This window comes from Neomonachus schauinslandi, chromosome 10 (assembly GCF_002201575.2).
Source record: "Neomonachus schauinslandi chromosome 10, ASM220157v2, whole genome shotgun sequence".
Classification (NCBI taxonomy): domain Eukaryota; kingdom Metazoa; phylum Chordata; class Mammalia; order Carnivora; family Phocidae; genus Neomonachus; species Neomonachus schauinslandi.
In genome coordinates this window covers 114,343,418-114,365,590 of record NC_058412.1, presented here as the reverse complement: position 1 = coordinate 114,365,590, position 22,173 = coordinate 114,343,418, and the positions used below count along the sequence as shown (strand labels likewise).

Genomic DNA, 22,173 nt, shown 5'->3' with positions numbered 1-22,173 from the left:
CTGCCGACTGCCAGAGCCAACTCTTCTTATTCCTGCACCTTTGTAAAACTTTCCTTATGTACTTTTCATGCAACAATGGAATAAATCTAGTTTTTGAAATTGTATCCCAGCTATATCCCCACTTTTTCCCATGGAACCCCCTTTATTCCTGGTTAAAGATTTTTCCTTTCTGCTGATTGTGTAAGGCTTTAGTTCTAAAATGCCAAGTAAAGGGGCGCCTGGGTGGCTCAGTTGGTTAAGCATCTGCCTTCGGCTCAGGTCATGATCCCAGGGTCTGGGATGGAGCCCTGCATCGGGCTCCCTGCTCGGCGGGAAGCCTGCTTCTCCCTCTCCCACTCCCCCTGCTTGTGTTCCGTCTCTCGCTGTCTCTGCTCTCTGTCAATTAAATAAATGAAATCTTTAAAAAAATAAAATAAAATGCCAAGTAAAATCTTCACAAAAGAAAGAATCATTTGAGCTCTTGCCTTCTGGAAATCTATAAGCCATTGTCCCCCAGATTCTTTTCCCGAAATTATTTTTTATTCCTGAGGGCAATGCTTCTGGCTTGCTTATTCTCCCATTGTGGATTCATAGAAAATATTTCTCCAAATAGAGTTTTAACATGTAAGAAAGTAAATGTAAATTAATATCCATTAAAAAATCTTCAGTGCCCTCAATTGACTTTCAATGTGTGTATCAGCTTCTATGAGCTCCTACTATTTATTAAACTGATTTACATCAGAGGGGCAGTTTAATTCAGTTGGGGTCCCCAAAGGATTGAGCCTGAAGGATGCAGCATGGTGCATGGAGCCAATGGATTGGAGTAATTTTAAATCCCTCTTAAGGAATTGAATCCTAGCATCTTATATTTTACTTCTGTTGAAAGAATAAAAAGGCTATCTTCGGTGCTGGCATTTTCCCAAAATCTAGCCTTAAAAAAATTAATCAGTGATAACAGAAAAAGTGAATCCTAAATGCCTTAGCTCATTCCCAAGGACAGTGGCATATTTATTATGCCCACGTGAGAGCCCAGTGCTGGGTGTTCAGCTCCTTGCTGTCGATGGGAATTGTTCTCATTTCTTCCGAATGAGTGGCTGGGACGAAGTCGGCCGCTCTGAGCGCGCAGCACACAGTGTCTGTCTGGTAGTCTCGGTGCAGTCGTGCCGCATTCACACCCTGAAGACTACGGAGCTCCAGGTTCTGGATGCTTTGCTTTGTGCTTCCGTAAGCAGTGTGCCCCTTGGCTTATGTTGGAAAGCGAGGGGCTGCCCCACGCCCCCAGGAGCGGCCATGCCTGAGCTGTTCGTGCCCTGCCCGCGCCGCCCAGACGAGTATTGCTTGGCTGTGCTTTAAAGGTAGCAGAGCTTTTCTTGCCGAAAATCTAACTTCCCTGATTTGGGGGGCTTGTTTTAGGTTATCCTTCTCAACCAGTTGAACAGAGGCCACTTCAGCAGATGCCTCCTCAGCTCATGCAGCACGTGGCAGCCCCACCGCAGCCACCACAGCAGCAGCCGCCGCCACAGCTGCCGCCACCGCCACCGCCACCACAGCAGCCGCCGCCTCCCAGTCAGCCACAGTCGCAGCAGCAGCAGCAGCAGATGATGATGATGCTCATGATGCAGCAGGACCCCAAATCAGTTAGGCTTCCAGTCTCCCAAAGTGTCCACCCCACACGGGGCCCCCTGAACCCAGACTCCCAGAGAATGCCCATGCAGCAGAGTGGCAGTGTGCCCGTCATGGTCAGTTTGCAAGGACCTTCCTCCGTGCCACCGTCACCTGATAAACAGAGAATGCCTATGCCTGTGAATACTGCTTTGGGAAGCAATTCAAGGAAAATGGTATACCAGGAGAACCCCCAGAATCCTTCTAGCTCACCACTGGGAGAGATGGCCTCACTCCCTGAAGCGAGTGGCAGTGAAGTACCGTCTGTCTCAGGAGGCCCAAACAACATGCCTTCACATTTAGTGGTTTCCCAAAATCAGTTAATGATGACGGGGCCAAAACCCGGGCCATCACCCCTTTCAGCAACTCAAGGTGCAACTCCCCAGCAACCCCCTGTCAATTCCCTGCCCAGCTCCCATGGCCACCATTTTCCAAATGTGGCTGCTCCAACACAAACATCTAGGCCTAAAACACCAAACAGAGCCAGTCCCAGACCCTACTATCCTCAGACACCCAACAATCGCCCTCCCAGCACAGAACCATCAGAAATCAGTCTATCCCCAGAAAGACTCAATGCCTCCATAGCAGGACTCTTCCCCCCACAGATTAATATTCCTTTACCTCCTAGGCCAAATTTAAACAGGGGCTTTGATCAGCAGGGCCTAAATCCAACAACATTAAAGGCCATCGGGCAAGCACCTTCAAATCTTACCATGAATAATCCTTCCAATTTTGCTGCCCCACAAACTCACAAATTAGATTCTGTGGTGGTGAATTCTGGAAAGCAGTCTAATTCTGGAGCAACAAAACGGGCTAGTCCAAGCAACAGTCGCAGGTCTAGTCCTGGGTCCAGTAGGAAAACCACCCCAAGTCCTGGGAGACAAAATTCCAAAACCCCTAAGCTTACTCTGGCCTCTCAAACAAACACAACCCTGTTGCAAAATGTGGAGTTGCCAAGAAATGTATTGGTCAGTCCCACTCCTTTGACCAATCCCCCTGTACCTGGGAGCTTCCCTAACAACAGCGGGCTGAATCCTCAGAATCCTACCATGCCTGTGGCTGCAGTGGGGGGTGTTCTCGAGGATAACAAGGAGAGCTTGAATGTGCCTCAGGACAGCGATTGCCAGAATGCCCAGGGTAGGAAGGAGCAGGTAAACATTGAGCTCAAAGCAGTCCCTGCCCAAGAAGTTAAAATGGTTGTCCCTGAAGATCAATCTAAAAAGGATGGGCAACCTCCGGATCCTAACAAACTTCCCAGTGTTGAAGAGAACAAAAATTTGGTGTCTCCTGCTATGAGGGAAGCACCGACATCGTTAAGTCAACTTCTTGACAACTCTGGAGCTCCTAACGTGACCATTAAACCCCCTGGGCTTACAGATCTGGAAGTAACACCTCCATTAGTTTCTGGGGAGGACCTGAAAAAAGCATCTGTCATTCCCACACTGCAGGATCCGTCTTCTTCTAAAGAACCCTCTAATTCCCTAAATTTACCTCACGCTAATGAGCCGTGTTCAACCCTTGTGCATCCAGAATTGAGTGAGGTCAGTTCTAATGTTGCACCAAGCATCCCTCCAGTAATGTCAAGACCTGTCAGCTCTTCCTCCATCTCCACTTCCTTGCCCCCAAATCAGATAACTGTTTTTGTAACTTCCAATCCTATCACAACTTCAGCTAACACATCAGCAGCTCTGCCAACTCACCTGCAGTCTGCATTGATGTCAACAGTTGTCACAATGCCCAATGTGGGCAGCAAGGTTATGGTTTCTGAGGGACAGTCAGCTGCTCAGTCTAATGCCCGGCCCCAGTTCATTACACCTGTCTTTATCAATTCATCCTCAATAATTCAGGTTATGAAAGGATCACAGCCAAGCACAATTCCTGCAGCCCCACTGACAACCAACTCTGGCTTGATGCCTCCCTCTGTTGCAGTTGTTGGCCCTTTACACATACCTCAGAACATAAAATTTTCATCTGCTCCTGTACCACCTAATGCCCCCTCCAGTAGTACTGCTCCAAATATACAGACTGGTCGACCCTTAGTCCTTAACTCACGAGCCACCCCTGTTCAGCTTCCTTCCCCGCCTTGTACCACTTCTCCAGTTGTCCCTCCTCATCCCCCTGTCCAGCAAGTGAAAGAATTGAATCCAGATGAGGCTAGTCCTCAGGTGAGCACCTCAGCAGATCAGAGCACTCTGCCCTCCTCACAGTCAACCACAATGGTTTCTCCCCTTTTGACCAATAGTCCAGGCTCATCTGTCAGCCGGCGAAGCCCAGTCTCCTCTAGTAAGGGCAAAGGAAAAGTGGACAAAATCGGCCAGATTTTGTTGACCAAGGCATGTAAGAAAGTTACAGGTTCTCTTGAGAAAGGGGAAGAGCAATATGGTGCAGATGGAGAGACTGAAGGCCAAGGGCTGGAGACCACAACTCCAGGGCTCATGGGAACAGAGCAGTTATCCACAGAGCTGGACAGTAAAACCCCAACACCCCCAGCACCCACTCTGCTAAAAATGACCTCTAGCCCTGTGGGCCCGGGATCCACTTCGGCAGGACCCAGCTTACCTGGCGGTACTCTCCCCACCAGTATGCGCTCAATAGTAACCACTTTGGTACCCTCTGAGCTCATCTCCACGGCGCCGGCCACAAAAAACAATCATGCTGGCATAGCACCTGAGCCACGTGCGGGTGGCCTAGTGGAGGAGAAGGTGGGATCCCATCCAGAGCTTCTGCCCAGCATAGGTATGTACTTGGGGCCTGGCATCATCTCCTCATGTGAATTTTTTGATGACCTATCCCACAAAAGAAAGCATGACTTCTTTTCTACTTGGAGGAAGAAGAATGGGCCAGATGGCAATAGTGGTAGTTTTATTTATTGGAAGTATTGGGAAATATACTTAAAAAAAAAAGTTTACATTTATTAACATGGTTCTCTCTCAGCTCCTGAAATAATGATAGGCCTTTCATTTATATAAAGTTTGTCTAAGGTAGCCTCTTTACATATGTTATCTCACATCATCATCATACCAACCATGTCAGGTAACCCTAACCCCATTCTGTGGATGAGAAGATCGAAGCTCAGAGTTCAGTATCTGTTCAAAGTCCATACTGTGAACCTCCAGTTTAACATTGTCCCTTAAAGGTGAATAGCAGCTTCTGCAAGTTCTCCTTACTGTGATAATGACTTGCTCTCAACAGTTTCAGAGCAGGGTTCTCATGGCCCGTTCCTCATTGTACTCTATCCCAGAGACTATTCTCTTCTGACTGGCTACTCCAAAGGAGAGCTTTTCAAAAACCCAGGTTTCATGATTATAGACCCAGGAGATGCAAAGTGGTTGAGAGACAGGCTTGAGTTAGTATCACAGTGCCAGCATTTACCAGCTCTATGGGTTTAGGTAAGTTACTTGACTGCTCCAAACTTGAGTTTCCTTCTTTGTAATATGGAGACAGCAATAGTTTTAAGAATTTAAGAATTTAAGAATTCAGTGAGGTAATGCGTATCATGTGCTTAGCACAGAACATAGTAATCACATGTAAGTAATTATTACTGATTTCTCTTTGATGCAGTCTCTTTGTAAATTAGGCCATTCCAATTTGTGTATATCCTTAGATTATTTCCTATGTACTGTTAAGGTGGGCAAATGACAGGAGCATTGGTGTCCTTACACCTCCCCTCCTCCCTTCACGCCTTGCTCTCACACACACATGTTCCTTCTTCTGTGAGGCCTCAGTGGTATAGAAGCTCTGTTCCCGCAGAGTGGAGCCAATCACGCACTGCCAAAGCTGAGAAGGACCTTTGCTATATCCTAGGGAAGCAAATAGTGCGTATCTTTTTTAATGCAGCTGAACATTTTTGAGTGGTAAGCCCTCAAAACATAAACTTCAGGGTATGATCAGAGTTCAGATTCTGGTTATCAATCACAGTTGGATAAATTCCTTAACCTCTTGTAAGTCATGTACTTGACTTGTAAAAGGGAGGCTGTAATTCCTACCTCCCAGAATTTATACAGATACAAGGAGAGGCCTTAGCATAAAGTGGCCAGCACACTGCCTCACTCAGAGCTTTGGAAAGGTTAATTCCCCTTCTCTCTGCCTTTGTACTTCAATGCTGGAGATACAAGGAGGGATAAAGGCACTTGAAGAGTTCACTGCCCTTACAGGAGACAGAGACTTCACAGCTCTGGGTCCTCTAGGTTTCTGGTTCTAGTTCTGCCTCTAAGTGACCTCTAAAATTGAAGAAACCTGGTGTGACTTAAATATATTCTCTGCTATTAAATGTTTCTATTATAGAACTTCCCCCCCCACATACCCAGAGAATAATGGTGAAGTGATGAAAAAATATTTTTATCTGGATCATATATAATCTTAGAGGAATATATAAGTTTTGGGGAGATGAACCTGTAGTTGGAAAAAAACCCCTCAATTTTAGTTGAGATTGTTTCCATTCTTTTTCAAGAGGCTTCTGGGTTTTTATCTTGAAAATGTGAGAAACCAATACTAGAGTTAAAAGTAAAAGCTAAGGTATAGTTTTAAGCTTTATGAGATAAGCATCCAAAATAAATTCTTAATACAGATGCATTACTGACTAGGCAGGGAGAGAAATCTACAAAATTCACAATTTCCACAATCGGGTAAAACTTACTGTTAGTTTATCTAGGATGTTAGACTGAAATGTCAAGATGGGAGGACATAATCCTCGAGTGACTGTGGCGTATCTATGCCCTTAATCTTTACTGTATGATCCAGGAAGCTCCCATTCTGGAGTACATTGCGTATCCTGTTCTGTTCCTCTTCAAGGACCTAAGTACTCTCTGTCCTCCGAAGCATAATTCTGATGTTTATTCCCTCCATTGTGCCATCAGTTTTCTCAATCTAGAATTGATCCTTGCTTTTGATTCCCATAGCACTTTATACTTTATGAGGCTTCTTCATATAACATCCCAGTGCACTCCAGTGTATCACATGTGTGTATCTTATCTTTATACTGGACTGCGTTCCTGATGGGCAGAAATAATAATTGGTCTTGGAAGGTGCCTGGCACAGTGCCTTGCCCCTAGTTAAGTTCTTGGTAACTGTTTGTTAGACAAGTAAATGACATATCAAATGATTTATTCATCAAGTATGAATTGAATATCTGCTTTATGACCATCACTCTTTGCCAGGTGCTGTAGAAAAGTATAAAAGAAAATGTATGATTCATTTCAGGTCTGTGTGTAATCTTTACAGGGATGAGACAGTTTTTAAATGCTAAGGTGAATGGTATAATTGTTCCTCTGAAAGTGTTTGGGTTGCCTACTAAGGTATGCTTTGGAGTTTTTCAGAGTACTGGATAGAACATGCCCCTAAGAAGCAAAAATTGTGGGTGCTCTTGTCCTCATGACCACCTCCTTCCTTGATCTTTGTACACACAAAAGGGAAAAACAAATACCCCTGCTGGTGGTCTGTGTTACTGTGTGGTACAATAGCTAATTTTTTAAGTAAGTTTTGAAATGTCCTTTCAAGGCAGTTGAAATGCCCTCCAAGAGGATGTGTATTCAGCAGTTACTGAGCCCTTGATTCAGTTAGTGTTTTCTGTTTTGTTGAGAAAAGAAAGTAAAAGGCCTGTATTTTTTTTTTTTTTTCCCTTGCCTTAGCCCCTTCACCAAGTTTAGTCTCAAAGGAAATTCCAGCCACAATACTGCAGGGGTCTGTTGCCAGACCAGGTAAGGCATGCTTTGGAAAAACTCCGAATGGAATGGATTACATGTGAAGGAACTGCTTCTCCCCTGGCTGAAAGTCTCTCACCTCCTGGCTTCAGAGCAGACTTCAGTTGAGCAGCAGAGCTTGTGACTATTTGAGGTTATTTTCCCTGGACCAGTTTGCTGTCTTATGCATTCCTGGTGTCAGCCAGGGAACTCAAGAAGGGCCTTGCACTGCCCATTGTCTGCCTGCCACCCAGCTATGGGTGGTTTCCATTGCACAGTTTACCCTGTTCCATGACCCTGGCACCCATAGCTGGCAGCTGACTGACTGGCATATGGCAGCTCGCTGGGGTGGCAAGCGTTACTGCACTAAGCTAGTAATTGCACTTTCATGACAGGAGTGGAGGCTTGTTCTGAGAACCTCTGCTACAGTGAGGCAGCCATTCCCCAGGGAGTCAGTCATTGCAGTCATCTCTGGATGGCATTATGTTTCTTCCCATGACCAAGAAATTGCAAATAGCACTAGGGATGGTGTTTCTGGAAGATGGAGTCCATGGTAATCTGACAAATAATTGTTGTGGAATGCTGTGTCAGCTCTGAACGCACGAGGATCTTGATGGCAATAACAGCACTGCCTTCGTAGGCAGATAAATATCATAAATATGTTACAGTTTAGTCTTGCCTGGCCCTTTGTCACTGGAGGTATTGAGGGATACCAAAAAAAAAAAAAGTATGACCTTTCCCAAGGAGGTTAGAATCTCATTTACAATACAGTTCACACTTGACAAAATTTGTAAGCAAAAAAATACTGCTGTGTTTAATTTTGTGGGCCTAAGCCATTGAAATTAAGGTATAACTTGTGATTTATTTTTAAGATTTTTTTTAAAGGCATCTCTATACCCCGTGTGGGGCTTGAACCCACAACCCTGAGATCAAGAGTCACATGCTCCACTCACTGAGCCAGCCAGGTGCCCTAACTTATGATTATTTTAAAATGGGCTTCAGGTGCTTTGTGCTATGCTATGTTCTGTCGCACACTCTGAGTAAAATCAGGCCTCTGAAATGAATGGATGAGCTAAAAACATTTCAGCCACCCAGATTCTTCCTTTGCTACCAACTGCCCACATGATTGTGCTAGGCACCTAAGAAGGGTGGGAGTGGAGCGAATTATTCACAGAAGGGCTTATAGTAAAATTCATTTTTGGTGAGGAAAGAAGCAACTAGAAAGAGGAAGGGAATTCCATTTCCTGCCCCAATTCTTTACTCCAGAAAAATATGTTTTATCATATCCTACATCTAAGTCAGAATAATTGGCCGAAGAATCCTGTTCCTTTTAAAAGTTTTACTTAAATGAATCTCCTTAAAATGCCCCCAGAGTCAGTAATTGCCTTCACCAAATTCCTTTGATCTGTACTTACGTGAATTATCTCTGATAGTGTTAAAGTTCTCAAAAGCACTGAATTTTGTTTCAGATGAGCAAACTAATCAAAATTTTTATGTAATCAGCCTCCTTTGAGCTGTTTTCATTTTTGAGCACATGTTACCTGAGTTTGTATGCTCCAGTGGAGCCAGCAAGGGAGCAGAGAGAGTACTCAGTGAGGTGATATCTGTTTCATGTGGTGGGGTTTCCAAGGTTTATGGGCTAGATATGGGAGCTAAGTAGCAAATGGGAAGCAGGGATTCCCTCATCTTGCATTGAAGATGAAAGGCTCCTCGCATTAAGGCTGTATCAACATGAGCATCAAAGCAATAATAATAATAGCTAATATTAAGTTATTACTAAGAGCCAGGTGCTGTACTAAATTTTGATATGTATTATTTCATTTAATCTTCTTAATTTTGAGGTGGGTAAAGTGATTGTCCCCTTTTTTTCAGATGAAGCATTGAGCAGAGAGAGGTCAAGTAATTTGCTCAAGGTTACATGGCTAATCAGCAGTGGGGTCAGAATTTTAACCCGTGCACTCTGACTTCACTGCCTTCAGGGAGGTTAACATGTAGTCAGTGGGGTAGATTAGGCATACAGTGAGTCTGCAGTGCTAAATTTTCTAAAAGGGGGGACAGGGACAGAGCTGTGGAAGTCCAGAAGCGGGAGAGATCGCTGCTATCTGGTGCATCAGAAAAGTCTTTTGCAAAGATGGAACTAAAAGCATATAATGGAGGAAGATGTTTTTCTGCTGAGGCTGAGAAAGAAGTGCCTGGTAAACCCATAGAGTGCTCATTTAAGCAAAACCCTGCTAGACAAATTACTGAGGTTTTCCTTTTGGAGGGTGTTTCTGGGAGGTTGAGGAAGAGAGGAACATAATGGAGTCTGTGGGTGTTATCTCAAAGCAAAGCAATCTGCCCTCTAAAGCTCAGTGAGGAAGTCCTTTGGAAGAGAATGCATCCTGAATAGATATTCAAGACATATTTGAAGGTTACTGTCTTTAAAAACAAGTATCAAGAGGGTGGAGATATTTTAAGAATAAAAACAATCTCTTCTACATGAGAGGAAGAGGCTTATTTTACTAACCTAGTTATAGCTGGGTGAAATATGAACCAAGCGGTGTGAATTTAATTCTATTGATCCAAACAGGATTATTTCACAGTGTGGAGTAGAAGTAAAAATAGACCAAGTAAGTGTCTTATGCCCCAGACAACTGAGTTGTGTCCCTGCCAACTCTGTCTCTGTACCATGTAGGGTGAGAATCCTGTTGGACACAGAGACATGTTAGCCTAAATAGGGCATTCAGAATTCTCATAGACACCGTGCTTCTCCCAGTGGACATAGACAACAGGAGCTCCCACATCTCATTTCTGTCCTTTGTATTTTTCACAGAACTCGAGGCAAATGCTGCCATAGTCTCTGGACAAAGGTAAGATGATCATTCTGCAGACTCAGCATGAAAATGGCATAAGCCTCTTTGAAGGGTATCGGCTTTCTCATCCTTTAAACCTCTCTTCACCTTGGCCTTTTCCTTCACTCTTTGTACCAGTCCCTTTTCCCTACTAAAGCGGGGGAGCTGTCATGAGTCCTAACCCCTCAGAAGTAACATTTCTGTTAATAAAACTTGGTGGCTAAGTTTCTCCCTTTTTTGGTTGTTTTGAAAACTGAATGAGAGAACATGTTCAGCACTCACCATAGTGAGTAAATAGTAAATGTTCAGTATGTAGGCGCTGTTGCTATATTGTCATTAATAATAGTTCTTGCAACACCTTCTGAAGTACAGCTGTTTGTTCCTCCAAGCATAAGAGAGAGAACCAGGTGGGGTCTGACCCCAAAACTCAGGCTTTTTCTGTTATACTATAAGCCCCACGACCTAACAAAATGAAATACACCTGTGACTTCAACCTCATTAACCCCATGGAGAAAAGTATGATTATTTTTCAAAAGTCATTCCTTTTTTAGTGTACTAATACATTGGACGACATTTTAGAGAATCTATCATATTTGTACAACTTAGTTTGTAAAACATCTTCACACTCATTTTCTCATGTAATCCTCCTATCAGCCCTCTGAGGTGGTTATAATAGCCAACATTTATGTGAATGCATTCCATGCCATGCACTGGGCTGCAAGCCCCCTAAGTGTATTATCTCATTTAATTTTCACAGTATCTATTAGGAAGGTAAATTCTGTCTCAAAGATAAGGAACCTAAAGCTCAGAGAAGTTAACTAAATTGCCCAAGACCACAGATTTAGTAAGTGGCTCTGACTCCAGAGCCCTCACACTTATGTATTGCAGCAGACAACATGGGGATTTATAGATCAGGAATCTGAAGCATAGAAAAAGTTAAATATCATGGCCAGTAAATATATAGGTAAGACTTGACCCCTGTTCTTCTGCCTCCAAACTCATTGATATTCTGACTACATCATTCTGCCTGTATTTTTATTTGGATTGGGCTAATACTTGAAATCATTTGCCTTTCTCAAGCATGCACCAACTGTGTGGCTATAGAAAGAAGATAATCACACCAGAAATATCCTGTGGGTGTTTGTTTCCAGAGCTGTCTGAGCACTGACCATATAAATACCAGGACAGTACTACTGTGGCTTTTGTTTTGCCAGAAGAAAGAGGCACCTCTGTTAGGAATCTTTCTTCCTCAGAGACTTTGACCATTTTCTGGGCTCCTAGCCAGAAAGCCATCTGTAACATCTCTAAAAGGATATGTAAATACCCCTTGACTTACAATTCCACCCCAGCTCCAGCCTCGCTGCTTCTTCACTTACGTTGGCTTGTGGGGCAGTGGTTAGATATAAAACAAGGTAGCGAACAGTATGGCCAGATTTCCAGCCATAGTGCCACTAGTGAAGGATCCTCAGGCAGGAGTGAAAATGGAGGGGTTAGGGATAGTTGATAGGCCATGGTTCATGCCGCTAAGGAGCTCCTGATCTAGTGGAAGGCAGAAGATATTAAAAGAAAATATGCTGTACAATCTGATGGGTGCTCTAGAATGCCAGAGACAGATTGTGAACCAAAAAGACAGAAGAGACAACTTCACTTGGGAAGTGAGGTCATGGAAGACTTCCCGAAGAGGCATCCCTTTGACCAGCTTCTTTTGTTTTCTTTGTTGTACTACTTTTGTTTCAGTTCCATGCCTTATAAGCAAATTTAATCAGCTTTTTTTCCCTAATGATTTTGACATTCATTTTTTTGAACCATGAAAGCAGTAAAAAGTTTATTAAAGAAAATTTGGAATTCAGGTCAGAGAATTAAAAAGAAGAAAATTACCAGTAAACCAGTATTCCTGTGACTCAAACAATACTCACTATGTATATTTTAGTTCATCTTTCTCTACTTCTCTTGAGAGTATGTATACAGATAGGGAGTATTTTACATATAAATACTATATCTAATATTTATATAACCTGCTAGTTAGTGTTTTTTTATATATAAGCACTATACATCATGCACACACACACATATGTATCTCACATTCATTTATATGTGGTTACATATATATACTCAACATGTATTATGATGAAAATGGGATTATACTATTCATAATATTGGTAACTTTTTTCCCACAATAATGTATCATAAACAGTTTTTATCATTAAATAAACTTACAACATGATTTTTCATGACTGAATATGGATGTGCCATGTTTTAGTTTTATAATCTATTGTAAAGCATTTAGGTCTTCTGTCTTCATTAGTATAAATAAAATGCTTTGACATCCTTGTGTGTAATTAGAGCGCTGTAAAAAGATTTGTTTCCTTAGGCACCTAGAAATGGAATTGCTGAGCCAGAGGATTACACCAGGGTTTCTCAGCCTTGGCGTTATTGACAGTTTGGATCAGATAATTCTTTACCAGGGCGGGGTGTTACACAGAAGAGCTGTCTTATGCATTATAGAATGTTCAGTGGCATGCCTGGCCCCTACCCAAAAGAAGCCAGTAGCATCCCTGCCTCAGTCAAGACAGTCATTTTAACAATCAGAAATGTCTCCAGACATTGCTAAATGTCTCCTGGGAGGCAAAATGCCCCTATTGAGAACTATTGGGTTATATAATTTATATCAGGAGTTTCTCTCCCCGTACCCTTAGTAGTACTGCATATTACCAATTTTAAATCTCTGCATACTGAAAAAGGGGGATTGAGGTAGGGGCAATCAGTATACCCAATAGTATACTGTGAATATATCCTCATGTATATTCTATAATGTGACTTATAACATGCCATTATCTGACTATACCAGGCTCATAGGAAATGCCAGTATATATTCTTAATTTCCTAGATTTTTAAAAATTTTTTTTCCCTAGATTTTAGATACTATTACTTTTTGAAAGGGAATATTGTTATTTTAGAAAAATGGGTGAGGAAGTTTGGGAATTTTTATTCCAAGTTCTTAATTTCTTACCTGTTTTTCCACAATTTCACCAGCAATATGCTTTAGTATTTTATTTTTACTAGTGTAACAAACTAGACTCACTCTTAAATTGTCAGTAATATAGAAGGTAATTGTGTTCATTGTCCCAGGATGGAATATTTTCTCTTCAGAATGACTGTATAGTTCCTAATCTCCTGCCTTACAAATGAAACTCTATCTGAAGAAACCTTTTTTTGTGTGTGACTTGATTCCCTCACCTCCTTGGAAACTTTGTGCTTCCCTTTGTCGGCAGTGAGCCCAAAGAGATCATTGAAAAGTCCAAAACCCCAAGCCGCAGAAACTCCCGAACTGAAGAGCCAACTGTGGCTTCTGAAAGTGTGGAAAATGGACATCGCAAGCGATCCTCTCGGCCTGCTTCAGCCTCCAGCTCTACTAAAGGTTAGCAGTGGGGTGTGGGTGCCATTGTGGGTCAGATAGAAGAATGGGATCTTTATCACCACAGCAGAGGACTTTGTCTTTCATCTTTGCTTCTATTACTTTGACTTCTACTATTTGTCCTTCCTTAGTTCGTTTACCTGTGTGTTTTCTGTGTGTGTACACAGCAGCAAGCACTGTTGGGGAAAAAAAAAGAATATAACAGGGCAAATTGATTCATGATCACCTGTTCAGATAGGGCCTCAATATAGCCCAGCCATTTTTCTGTGGTCAACTCTCTTTTCCACTCCTCTGGCCTCTACTTTTCCCTCCTCTCTCTCAGCAGAGACTCTCACCTCTTCACAGAGAAAATAGAACTGCTTCAGCTCTTGCTACCAAGACATAAATCTACCAGGATCCTCCTTTGCTCCTACCATAATAGAGCAGCTGTCACTCCTCAAGTCTAAGGCCAGTTCCTCCACTTGCACCTCTTTGATCCCATCTTCTCTGACCTTGTCAGGAACCTTACCAGTTTTCTCTCCTCTCTTGACTGATGTCTCCTTTTCGAATGCACGCTGTCCTTGACTTCTCTGACCTAGAGCTCTTGATATCGTTTTCTACCTCTCTGACTTCTCCTTCTCAACCTCTGTACGCAGATATTAGATGTTGGCTTTCCTCATACTTCGATCCTGAGTCACCCTTTCTCTCCAACTCTTCTCTCCCTAACTGATCTCACTCATGCCCCACTTTCTTAGTTAGAACTTTCACAGACAACTCATGAATTTGTACTTCTAGTACAGACCTCTAGAAATCGTAGACAACTGCATGTACAACCTTAGCAGGACTTCAAATTCAACATGTCTGATTTCACCCACAATGTCAGGTCATTTGCCAGTGTTCCCCACCTCAGGGAATGGCACCACAGGGATGTGTCCATTGGGCACATCCTCCTTGGCACCTCTCCCTCATCCTCACATCTCTCATATCCATCACAGAAAGCTGCTGATTTTATCTCAGGTGACCCAAATTCATCCACTTTGCCCCGTCTCCATTGCAACTCCAGCTTAAAACCCTTCAGTGATTTACATTGTAATTAGGATTAAAGTCTAAAAGCACCAACATGGACCCCAAGTTTCCATGTGGTCTGGCCCCTGTCAGCCTCTCCCAGCCTCATCTGAGTTCCCTCAGCAACTCAGACATGCCATTCTCATCCCTTGTCACAAGCCTGTGTGTATGTTACACCCATTGCAGGGAATGTGCTTCCCTCTTCCTTCTTCTCTTCTCCTCATGAACTTCCTACTGTTTTTACCTAGCTCCCTGGTCACTGCTATGAGAAATCATAGCATCATGTTCTCCTTCATAACATCACAGCTGTAACTTTATGTCTATTTATGTGATAGGTAATTAATCTATGCACTCTGCAAGGGCAGGAGGTGTCTGGTTTTGCTCACCATTGTATCCTTGGTACCTACCTAGTATGGCGCCTCATGCAAAGAGGTATATAATCAGAAATTATTAGTAACCGTCTATCAGATATATATTTAGTATTTATACATGCCAGGCCCTGGGGAATATAAGAGTGAAAAGACAGTCTCTGTCTTCATCATATCAGTTTTATGCCAGCCAGAAAGACTAATACCATGTGTTAAATGTTAAATGTTGTGATAGCAAAATTACATGGTACTGTAGGAGCATGTAGTTGGGATGCTTTGCTCCTCTGCCAAATCAGAGGCAGCTTTCTGGAGAAAATGGTGTTTAAGCTGAGACCTGAAGAATGAGGAGGCATTATGCAGGCTATGGGATTGAATGAAATATTCTAGGCAAAAGGTACCCAGATCTGAGGAAGGGTATGATACTTCATCTCCAGAGGAAATGAAGCTGAGCTTGAGCCCCTCACATTAGGCAAGAGCTGGGATCCTGGCCAAGGGCCTGATATCAGCAGCGCTGCTGAGAAACAGTCAAATACTGTTGGGATGCCAGCCTGAAGATGAGGGCAGGTTCTGGTGCACCAACACCAGACACTGACCTGAGAGCTCAGCTGTCATTAGCAGGTTGTGCTTCTGGGCCAGAATTTCACGAATCCTCACAAGAGCCCCTGGGAGTAGGCCAGGGGTCTACAGATCACAAATAGGTGGATGTATAGAAGCTACCTTCTCTGAGCCCATCAGAGAGGAAGCGGTCTTCGTTCCTTCCCGGGTGTCCTGTATATACCACCGGCAGGGTCCTCTTTGGTGTCCCCACTTTGATGCAGAGAAGGAACCAGCTACTTTCTTCGTTCTCCCTAGAATCCTCTCCGAGGCAGAGATTTGTTTGGAAGGAAGCACTCCTTTCAGTAAATTGAATACTATCAGACCACCACAGGGAAGATTCCTGGAGTTCTGTGGGAAAACCTGCTTCCCCTCAATTCTTTGTATTCTTTTGGCCCCTCACTTTCCCAAAGGATCAAGGTCCTCTAGGCTGTCGAAATGGTGTGTAATTACCTTTAAAGCAGGAAACAAGTGGGGGAAAAAAAAAAGGGCGGGAAACAAGTGTTGGCCTTTAGAGATGTCACATACCAGATTTTTGGAAACTTCACCTGAGCCCAGACCCTCAAGATAATAAGGGTGTCATTTACAGTGTACCAGAAAGAATCAAAGGAGCAGCTGGGACAGTTAAGAGATACCCAAATTAGAGCCAGTCTGTAGAGAACTGCCAGCCAAGCAAAGATGGAAAGCTGGAACTTATTTTAGAAAGGGGTGGGGAATAGGCTTGTACACTTAAACTGGACATTGTCCCAAGGTGGTGGTAGTCATGTTGGAATGCCTGCCCCATCCCTGCTCTGAGGCTTAACAAGTGGCTTAGGAAAAGCCCTAAAGACTTGAAAGCTTTGTGATTTTGCATGGAGGGGTGCCGGATAAGTGTCTCCTGAAAGGATGTCAGAGCTCTGGCCAACCCCAGGAATCACAGTCATGTACAGATCTCCACTTCAGCCTCAAGCCCTCAGGCTGTCAGTTCTGAACTCCTAGAGTAAGTTAGGTTTTAAATCCAAAATGAGTGCTATCGCTGTTTTGATTTTTAAGGGTTAAAGCTCTTGGATCCAGATTATAGAATAAATATGCATTTTTATTTGCTATGCAATATGCTATGTTGTATCCAGAATTCTGAACCAAAGTCATAAAATAACTTTTTGTGATCATATTTGAACCCATACCCTGGGAATGATCATAAAATATCACGGTGGTTTCCAAAATCTATGCAACACCTATTTGGAGACATAGTAGTGCTGGGTACCTGAAACATCTTTCTGCAGCATCAGTACTTCTTAAAGTTTTGAGGGGGGAAAAAAGGTTTGCCTTTTTGCATTCATACAGTTTCGGTCATATATGCACAAACAAAATCAGAAACAGTCTGTTGTTCATGAGCATCTTGAAAGCTGAGAAATATGAGCAGTTTATAATGAGAAGTATTGGTACATTTGTATTGTCAGAGAACCAGTGACATTAACCATGCTCCTGCTGTGGGAACAGAGTTTGTTTACGTCATGCTGGCCAAGGCCTGCTGTACAGCCAGATTGGAGCAGGTGGGACAGATTATTTCTGGGCAAGTCCAGGGAGGCCCACATGGTTGATAGGTCACTCTCTAACCTGTTGTTTTGGTTTTGGTTGTTGGGTCCCCCCCACCCCACTTCTGATTACAGACACAAAAATTGGCTCCCACAAATCAGTGAGCTTTTTTTAAAAATTATACTTAATCAGGTGTGTTGTTATAAAATGCAAATGAGTAGTTCTACTTCCTGACATGATGTGTTCCCTATTAACATAGAAATGATTTGTCTCGTTTCCCTTATCAGTCTTTATTTACTCTTCTGTTCATAATAGGTTTTGTTATATTTTCTTTCATTTTTTTTTTAAAGATTTTATTTATTCATTTGACAGAGATAGATACAGCGAGAGAGGGAACACAAGCAGGGGGAGTGGGAGACGGAGAAGCAGGCTTCCCTCAGAGCGAGGAGCCCGATGCGGGGCTCGATCCCAGGACCCTGGGATCATGACCTGAGCTGAAGGCAGACGCCTAACGACTGAGCCACCCAGACACCCCTTATGTTATATTTTCAACTGGGAAAAGAGATCAGTAGTTAAAAATGAAGTTTAATGCGTAAGTTTGAAACCAGGGAAAATATGCTAATATGAAGGAAGTTCAGAGCAACCTATAATCAGCAGCAGCTTTGGATGTCCCTGGAGTGCCTTAAGATGCGTCTGACAATAAAGTGGGGTGATAGCCCTACCGCACCCACAGCCTGTGACTTGAGAAGCAACAATCTAAAAAAACAAAAAAAAATTAATCTTAAAATGGAAGTGTTACTGTGGAAATATAAATGAGCATGATATGGGAGAAAACTCTGAACAGTAACTGCCTGAAACTGCACTCTTGTAGCATCATCATTCAGAAACCAGCCATGAAAATTTTGAAAGGAGATTTCCAGAATTTCTTTTACAAAAAATAGAAATCTTGGCTAGAAGTAGTACAGTAAAAAAACATAATGAAGTGAACAAGGCCAAAGGTCATTTTCTAAAAATCCTTGAAAGGTAAAGGTAAACTCCAAATAACAGAAGATTTAATAGACCCTGTAGGTTTGGCCAAATTTACTTACGGTCAAAATGAGGCAACCAGGGGGGAGAAAATGCCCATATCAAATTATAAATGTAAATGTTCTCCAAGGATATATATGGATGGCCATCTGAAAGACTGTTATTGACCAAGTTCTTTACCATATAGTTGGTTCAAAATATTAATATAAATGGTGTTACTATTAGTCTTTGAACTACTTTTATATCTGTGAAGACATTAATTTGTAAAATCTTTGGTGGTTTAAAAAATAGGATTTTTCAACAATATATATAATTTTTATTTTGGTAGTATGGTATTGGTTATGGGGTCTTGGGAGTGGGATTATGCACAGTCAGATAAGGTAGGCATCCTTTAGGAACAGACCTGATGTACACCCTGCATGTACCATCAGCCACTTCATTACTTCCCTAGAATTCCTTACCTTAAAGAGTTTACCTCTGGATTTTTCATTGTGTTCAGTAGAGTAGTAAAAGTGGTAATATTTTAGAGGAAGTATAAAATTGAACTACAAAAACAAAAAAAAAACTCACCGTTTTAGACATTTATAAAGACATCAAAAGTGACATTGCCCTGTGACCCAGATTGTCTAGGTTTATCCAGGGAAGGTGATAAAGAGACTTCAGTATCAGGTTGATGCAGTTTTTTTCCTTCATGAAAGTATAAAAGTACACCCTACACCATCTTTCCCACCGCTAACCCTGGTATCTAAAAGATTATTTTTTTGCAGTTTCTAACACAAATCACTTGTTTACTCGTGGTCCCACTCATTGATTGGCCTGCAGAAGCAGAGTCCGTCTGCCAGATCATTGGGTGCTGTGAAGCAGTGAAAGGTGGGAAAAGGCAAGGAAAGAGGAGGGGGAGGGAGAGCCTGAGGTTGCTTCTGCACCTTCCCCCTTCTCACCTATTTTCCCAGCCACATAGGTGTTTCTCAGACACCACTCGATCCTTCATATCACAACAAAGGAGAAGCTCTCAAAGTTGGCCTAATTAACAGATATCTTTCTAAGGATGAACATTCAAGACACAACTCTGTAGGGGCGCCTGTGTGGCTCACTTGGTTGAGTGTCCGACTCTTGGTCTCAGCTCAGATCTTGATCTCAGGGTTGTGAGTTCAAGCCCTGCATTGGGCTCTGCACTGGGTGTGGAGCCTACTTAAAAAAACAAAAAAAAAACACAACTCTGTATATTTTTATTCAAATGATAAATTTACTACAGTGAAAATGAAACTTAAGAGTTGGACTAGGGAGTTGATCATAGGGAACTTTGGGGTGTGTGAGACTCTTAGTTTATTTACACGGAATTAAAGAACACCATTATCCGCATCCTGTCAGATAAACTGTCATCTGATTAGCAGAAGATTAAGGAGTAAATCAGAGAGAGACTGATTCTTCTACCACATGGCACAAGCAGCATGACCTTCCAGCAAGTAGATAGACATACTGAAATTTACACCAACAGAAGCCCAAAAATATTGCACTGGTCACTTCTTGGAAAGTCATTGAGACCTTCTTAGCAATTACTATAGCTAATAGTGACATTTTCACTTTTTGCATCTACATCTTAAGTTTGGGCTTTCAAAATATGGTACAAAAGAAAAAAAAATTGCTTAGAACACTGAACCTAACATGCAGCATCAGAAAATTTAGCCTAGTTTCCAGAAACCAATAAAATTGATTCGTACATAGTACTGTGGTAGAAAATATTTTCTCCTTGATAGGAAGTAATTTTAAAACGTTGATTTCATATTAAAGCCAAAAGATCTATGGAGCAGTATGAAGAATGAGAGTGAATTTTCAAGATCAATAGAAGATTTTTTGTTTAGAGATTTTATTTGTCAGAGACAGAGTATAAGCAGGGGGAACAGTAGGCAGAGGGAGAGGGGGAGGGAGAAACCGACTCCCTGCTGAGCAAGAAGCCCAACCTGGGACTTGATCCCAGAACCCTGGGATCATGACCCGAGCCGAAGGAAGACACTTAACCGACTGAGCCACCCGGGTGTCCCAAGATGAACAGAAGATTTTAAAGAAATGTTTACATTTGGAGAGCTTCAAACTATTCATTGTACCCTTCTGTAGAAGACTTTTGTGAGGAAGGTTTTCTTTTTTAAGGTTTATTTATTTATTTATTTTAGAGAGAGAGTACAAGGGGGTGGAGGGGCAGAGGGAGAGGGAGAGAGAAACTCAAGCAGATCCCGTGCCGAGTGCGGAGCCAGACGTGGGGCTCTATCTCAAGACCCTGAGATCATGACCTGAGCCAAAACCAAGAATTGGACACTCAACTGACTGCACCACCCAGGTGCCCCATGTGGAAACATGGTTTAAATATGGAATAAGATTGAGATGATTGAAGACACTATGATAATACAAGAGGAAGTAAAGGAATTAAAACACGCTTGTTCCATTTATGCCACTGTTACTCCGTGTATAAGTCACTCAGTTCCCCACTCTTCCATGAAGCCTGCAGGCTCACCTGGGCTCAGAGCAGGCTGTGGCTTGCTCTAAATTTTTTCTATGCCTATATGTATCCACAGCCTTGCTATTCCTGGCTAGGCCACAATAGATACTGGTTGACCACAGGTCATGGTCATATTATTTAGAGACTTTGACTATAGTAAGGCAAAAAGAGTTACTGCAAAACAATGGCTTGACTCCAAAAGGGATCCAGAGACTTTTTTTTTTCTTTTTTTTTTTTGCACTCTGGCACAATTTACCACTTGCTTGTAGCAAGACTCATTCATTTCTCACAAAAGCACTCCGTCTGTCATTTCACCGGGTGATAAGAACTGGTGGTGGAGGTTGTAGGGCTAATTGCCCAGCTCAAGATGCTCCCCCTACCCTGCCACTTTTTCCAACTGTGTATGTGTGCTTCATCTCCCACCACCTGTGTCAGACTTCCCCAGGAACCAGGCCCTAGTATAGAGAGCCAGGACCTCTTCCCACAGAAGCCTGAGACCGTCTCCACACTGAGTGCTCCTTTTGAGGCCCTTCGATTTATTCAGAGTCCAGTAGGGCCCCACTTAGACCAGCCCTACTTCTTGTGGACTGCCTAAACATCACTGCCATAAAGAGTTGCCTCAGCTGAGCATGTCCTTCCTTTCCCCACAGACATAACCAGCGTGGTGCAATCCAAGCGAAGAAAATCCAAGTAAACAAGCTGGACGGCGGCTTGATCCTTGTAAATGTGTGTGAATTTTACAAAAAGCAGTTTTGAGCTGTGACTTTTTAAAATCCATTTCTGTACAGTTAGTCATTTTAATAATATGGCCCTTTTCCTAGTCCCTGCAACCTGTTTCATAAAGTGCAATGGGGAAAGCAGAGTTGTTGAACCCTTTTGGTGTTGCAAGATGAAGTTCGAGGTTTCTAAAATATTGCCATGTATTGAGAGGAGCTAATGCGATTATGTTATTAGTTTTCATATTTCCTAAGCAGCCTAGAGTACAGGGTGAGCATTTTTAGATCTTCTAATGATGTATTGTGCTGTGGAAGTTATGTGTGTGAATAGCAGTAGTGGGAGCAAAAGGAATCTTCTCATTTGGAAATGTTGTAAATAATTTTATTATATAGTGTTTTGGATGTATTTGTTGTAGAAATGGACCAGTGAATAAAGAGAATCTAAGGGTTTGTACAATGTGAAATACTGAATGTGTTAAATAAATGTCATTGTCCTAGAACATAAATGTATGTTATTGGTAAGGGATTATTGGGTGAGCATGCTTTCTTTGGACCATAAATGAGTAGGAACAGCTTCTTTGTAAATTAGAATCCCACCTTGTCCTTACTATACCTGCTTTGAAGAAACTAGCCCTTTTCAGCATTGTACCAGGCACTTTGATAAATGTTGGTCAAATTTGTTTTGGTTGCAAATAACAGAATCAACCTAGGATCAAAGACCACCCAGGATTTTCGAGGGACAGGAAGCCATCGGTAACCTAAGATGCACTTTTTCTCCACCTCATACATCTGTTTCTCCATGCACAGAGTGTTAACAGTCTCCTCCATTCAAGAGATAAGCCCAGACTGAC

At 42.5% G+C, this 22,173-nt stretch overlaps 1 protein-coding gene across 3 annotated transcripts in view; it reads left to right on the top strand.

Moving 5' to 3' along the window:
- Positions 1-21,786, top strand: part of NCOA6 (nuclear receptor coactivator 6) — a 104,498-nt gene extending 82,712 nt beyond the window's left edge. For all 3 annotated transcript variants that reach the window (XM_021689022.2, XM_021689021.2, XM_021689023.2), the window contains 5 exons: positions 1,393-4,377; positions 7,269-7,337; positions 10,132-10,168; positions 13,423-13,568; positions 21,257-21,786. In XM_021689022.2, the coding sequence (XP_021544697.2) occupies positions 1,393-4,377; positions 7,269-7,337; positions 10,132-10,168; positions 13,423-13,568; positions 21,257-21,300 (3,281 nt within the window). In that variant the 3' untranslated portion in view covers positions 21,301-21,786. The remainder of the gene's footprint in view (positions 1-1,392; positions 4,378-7,268; positions 7,338-10,131; positions 10,169-13,422; positions 13,569-21,256) is intronic.
- The last annotated feature ends 387 nt before the right edge of the window (positions 21,787-22,173 follow it).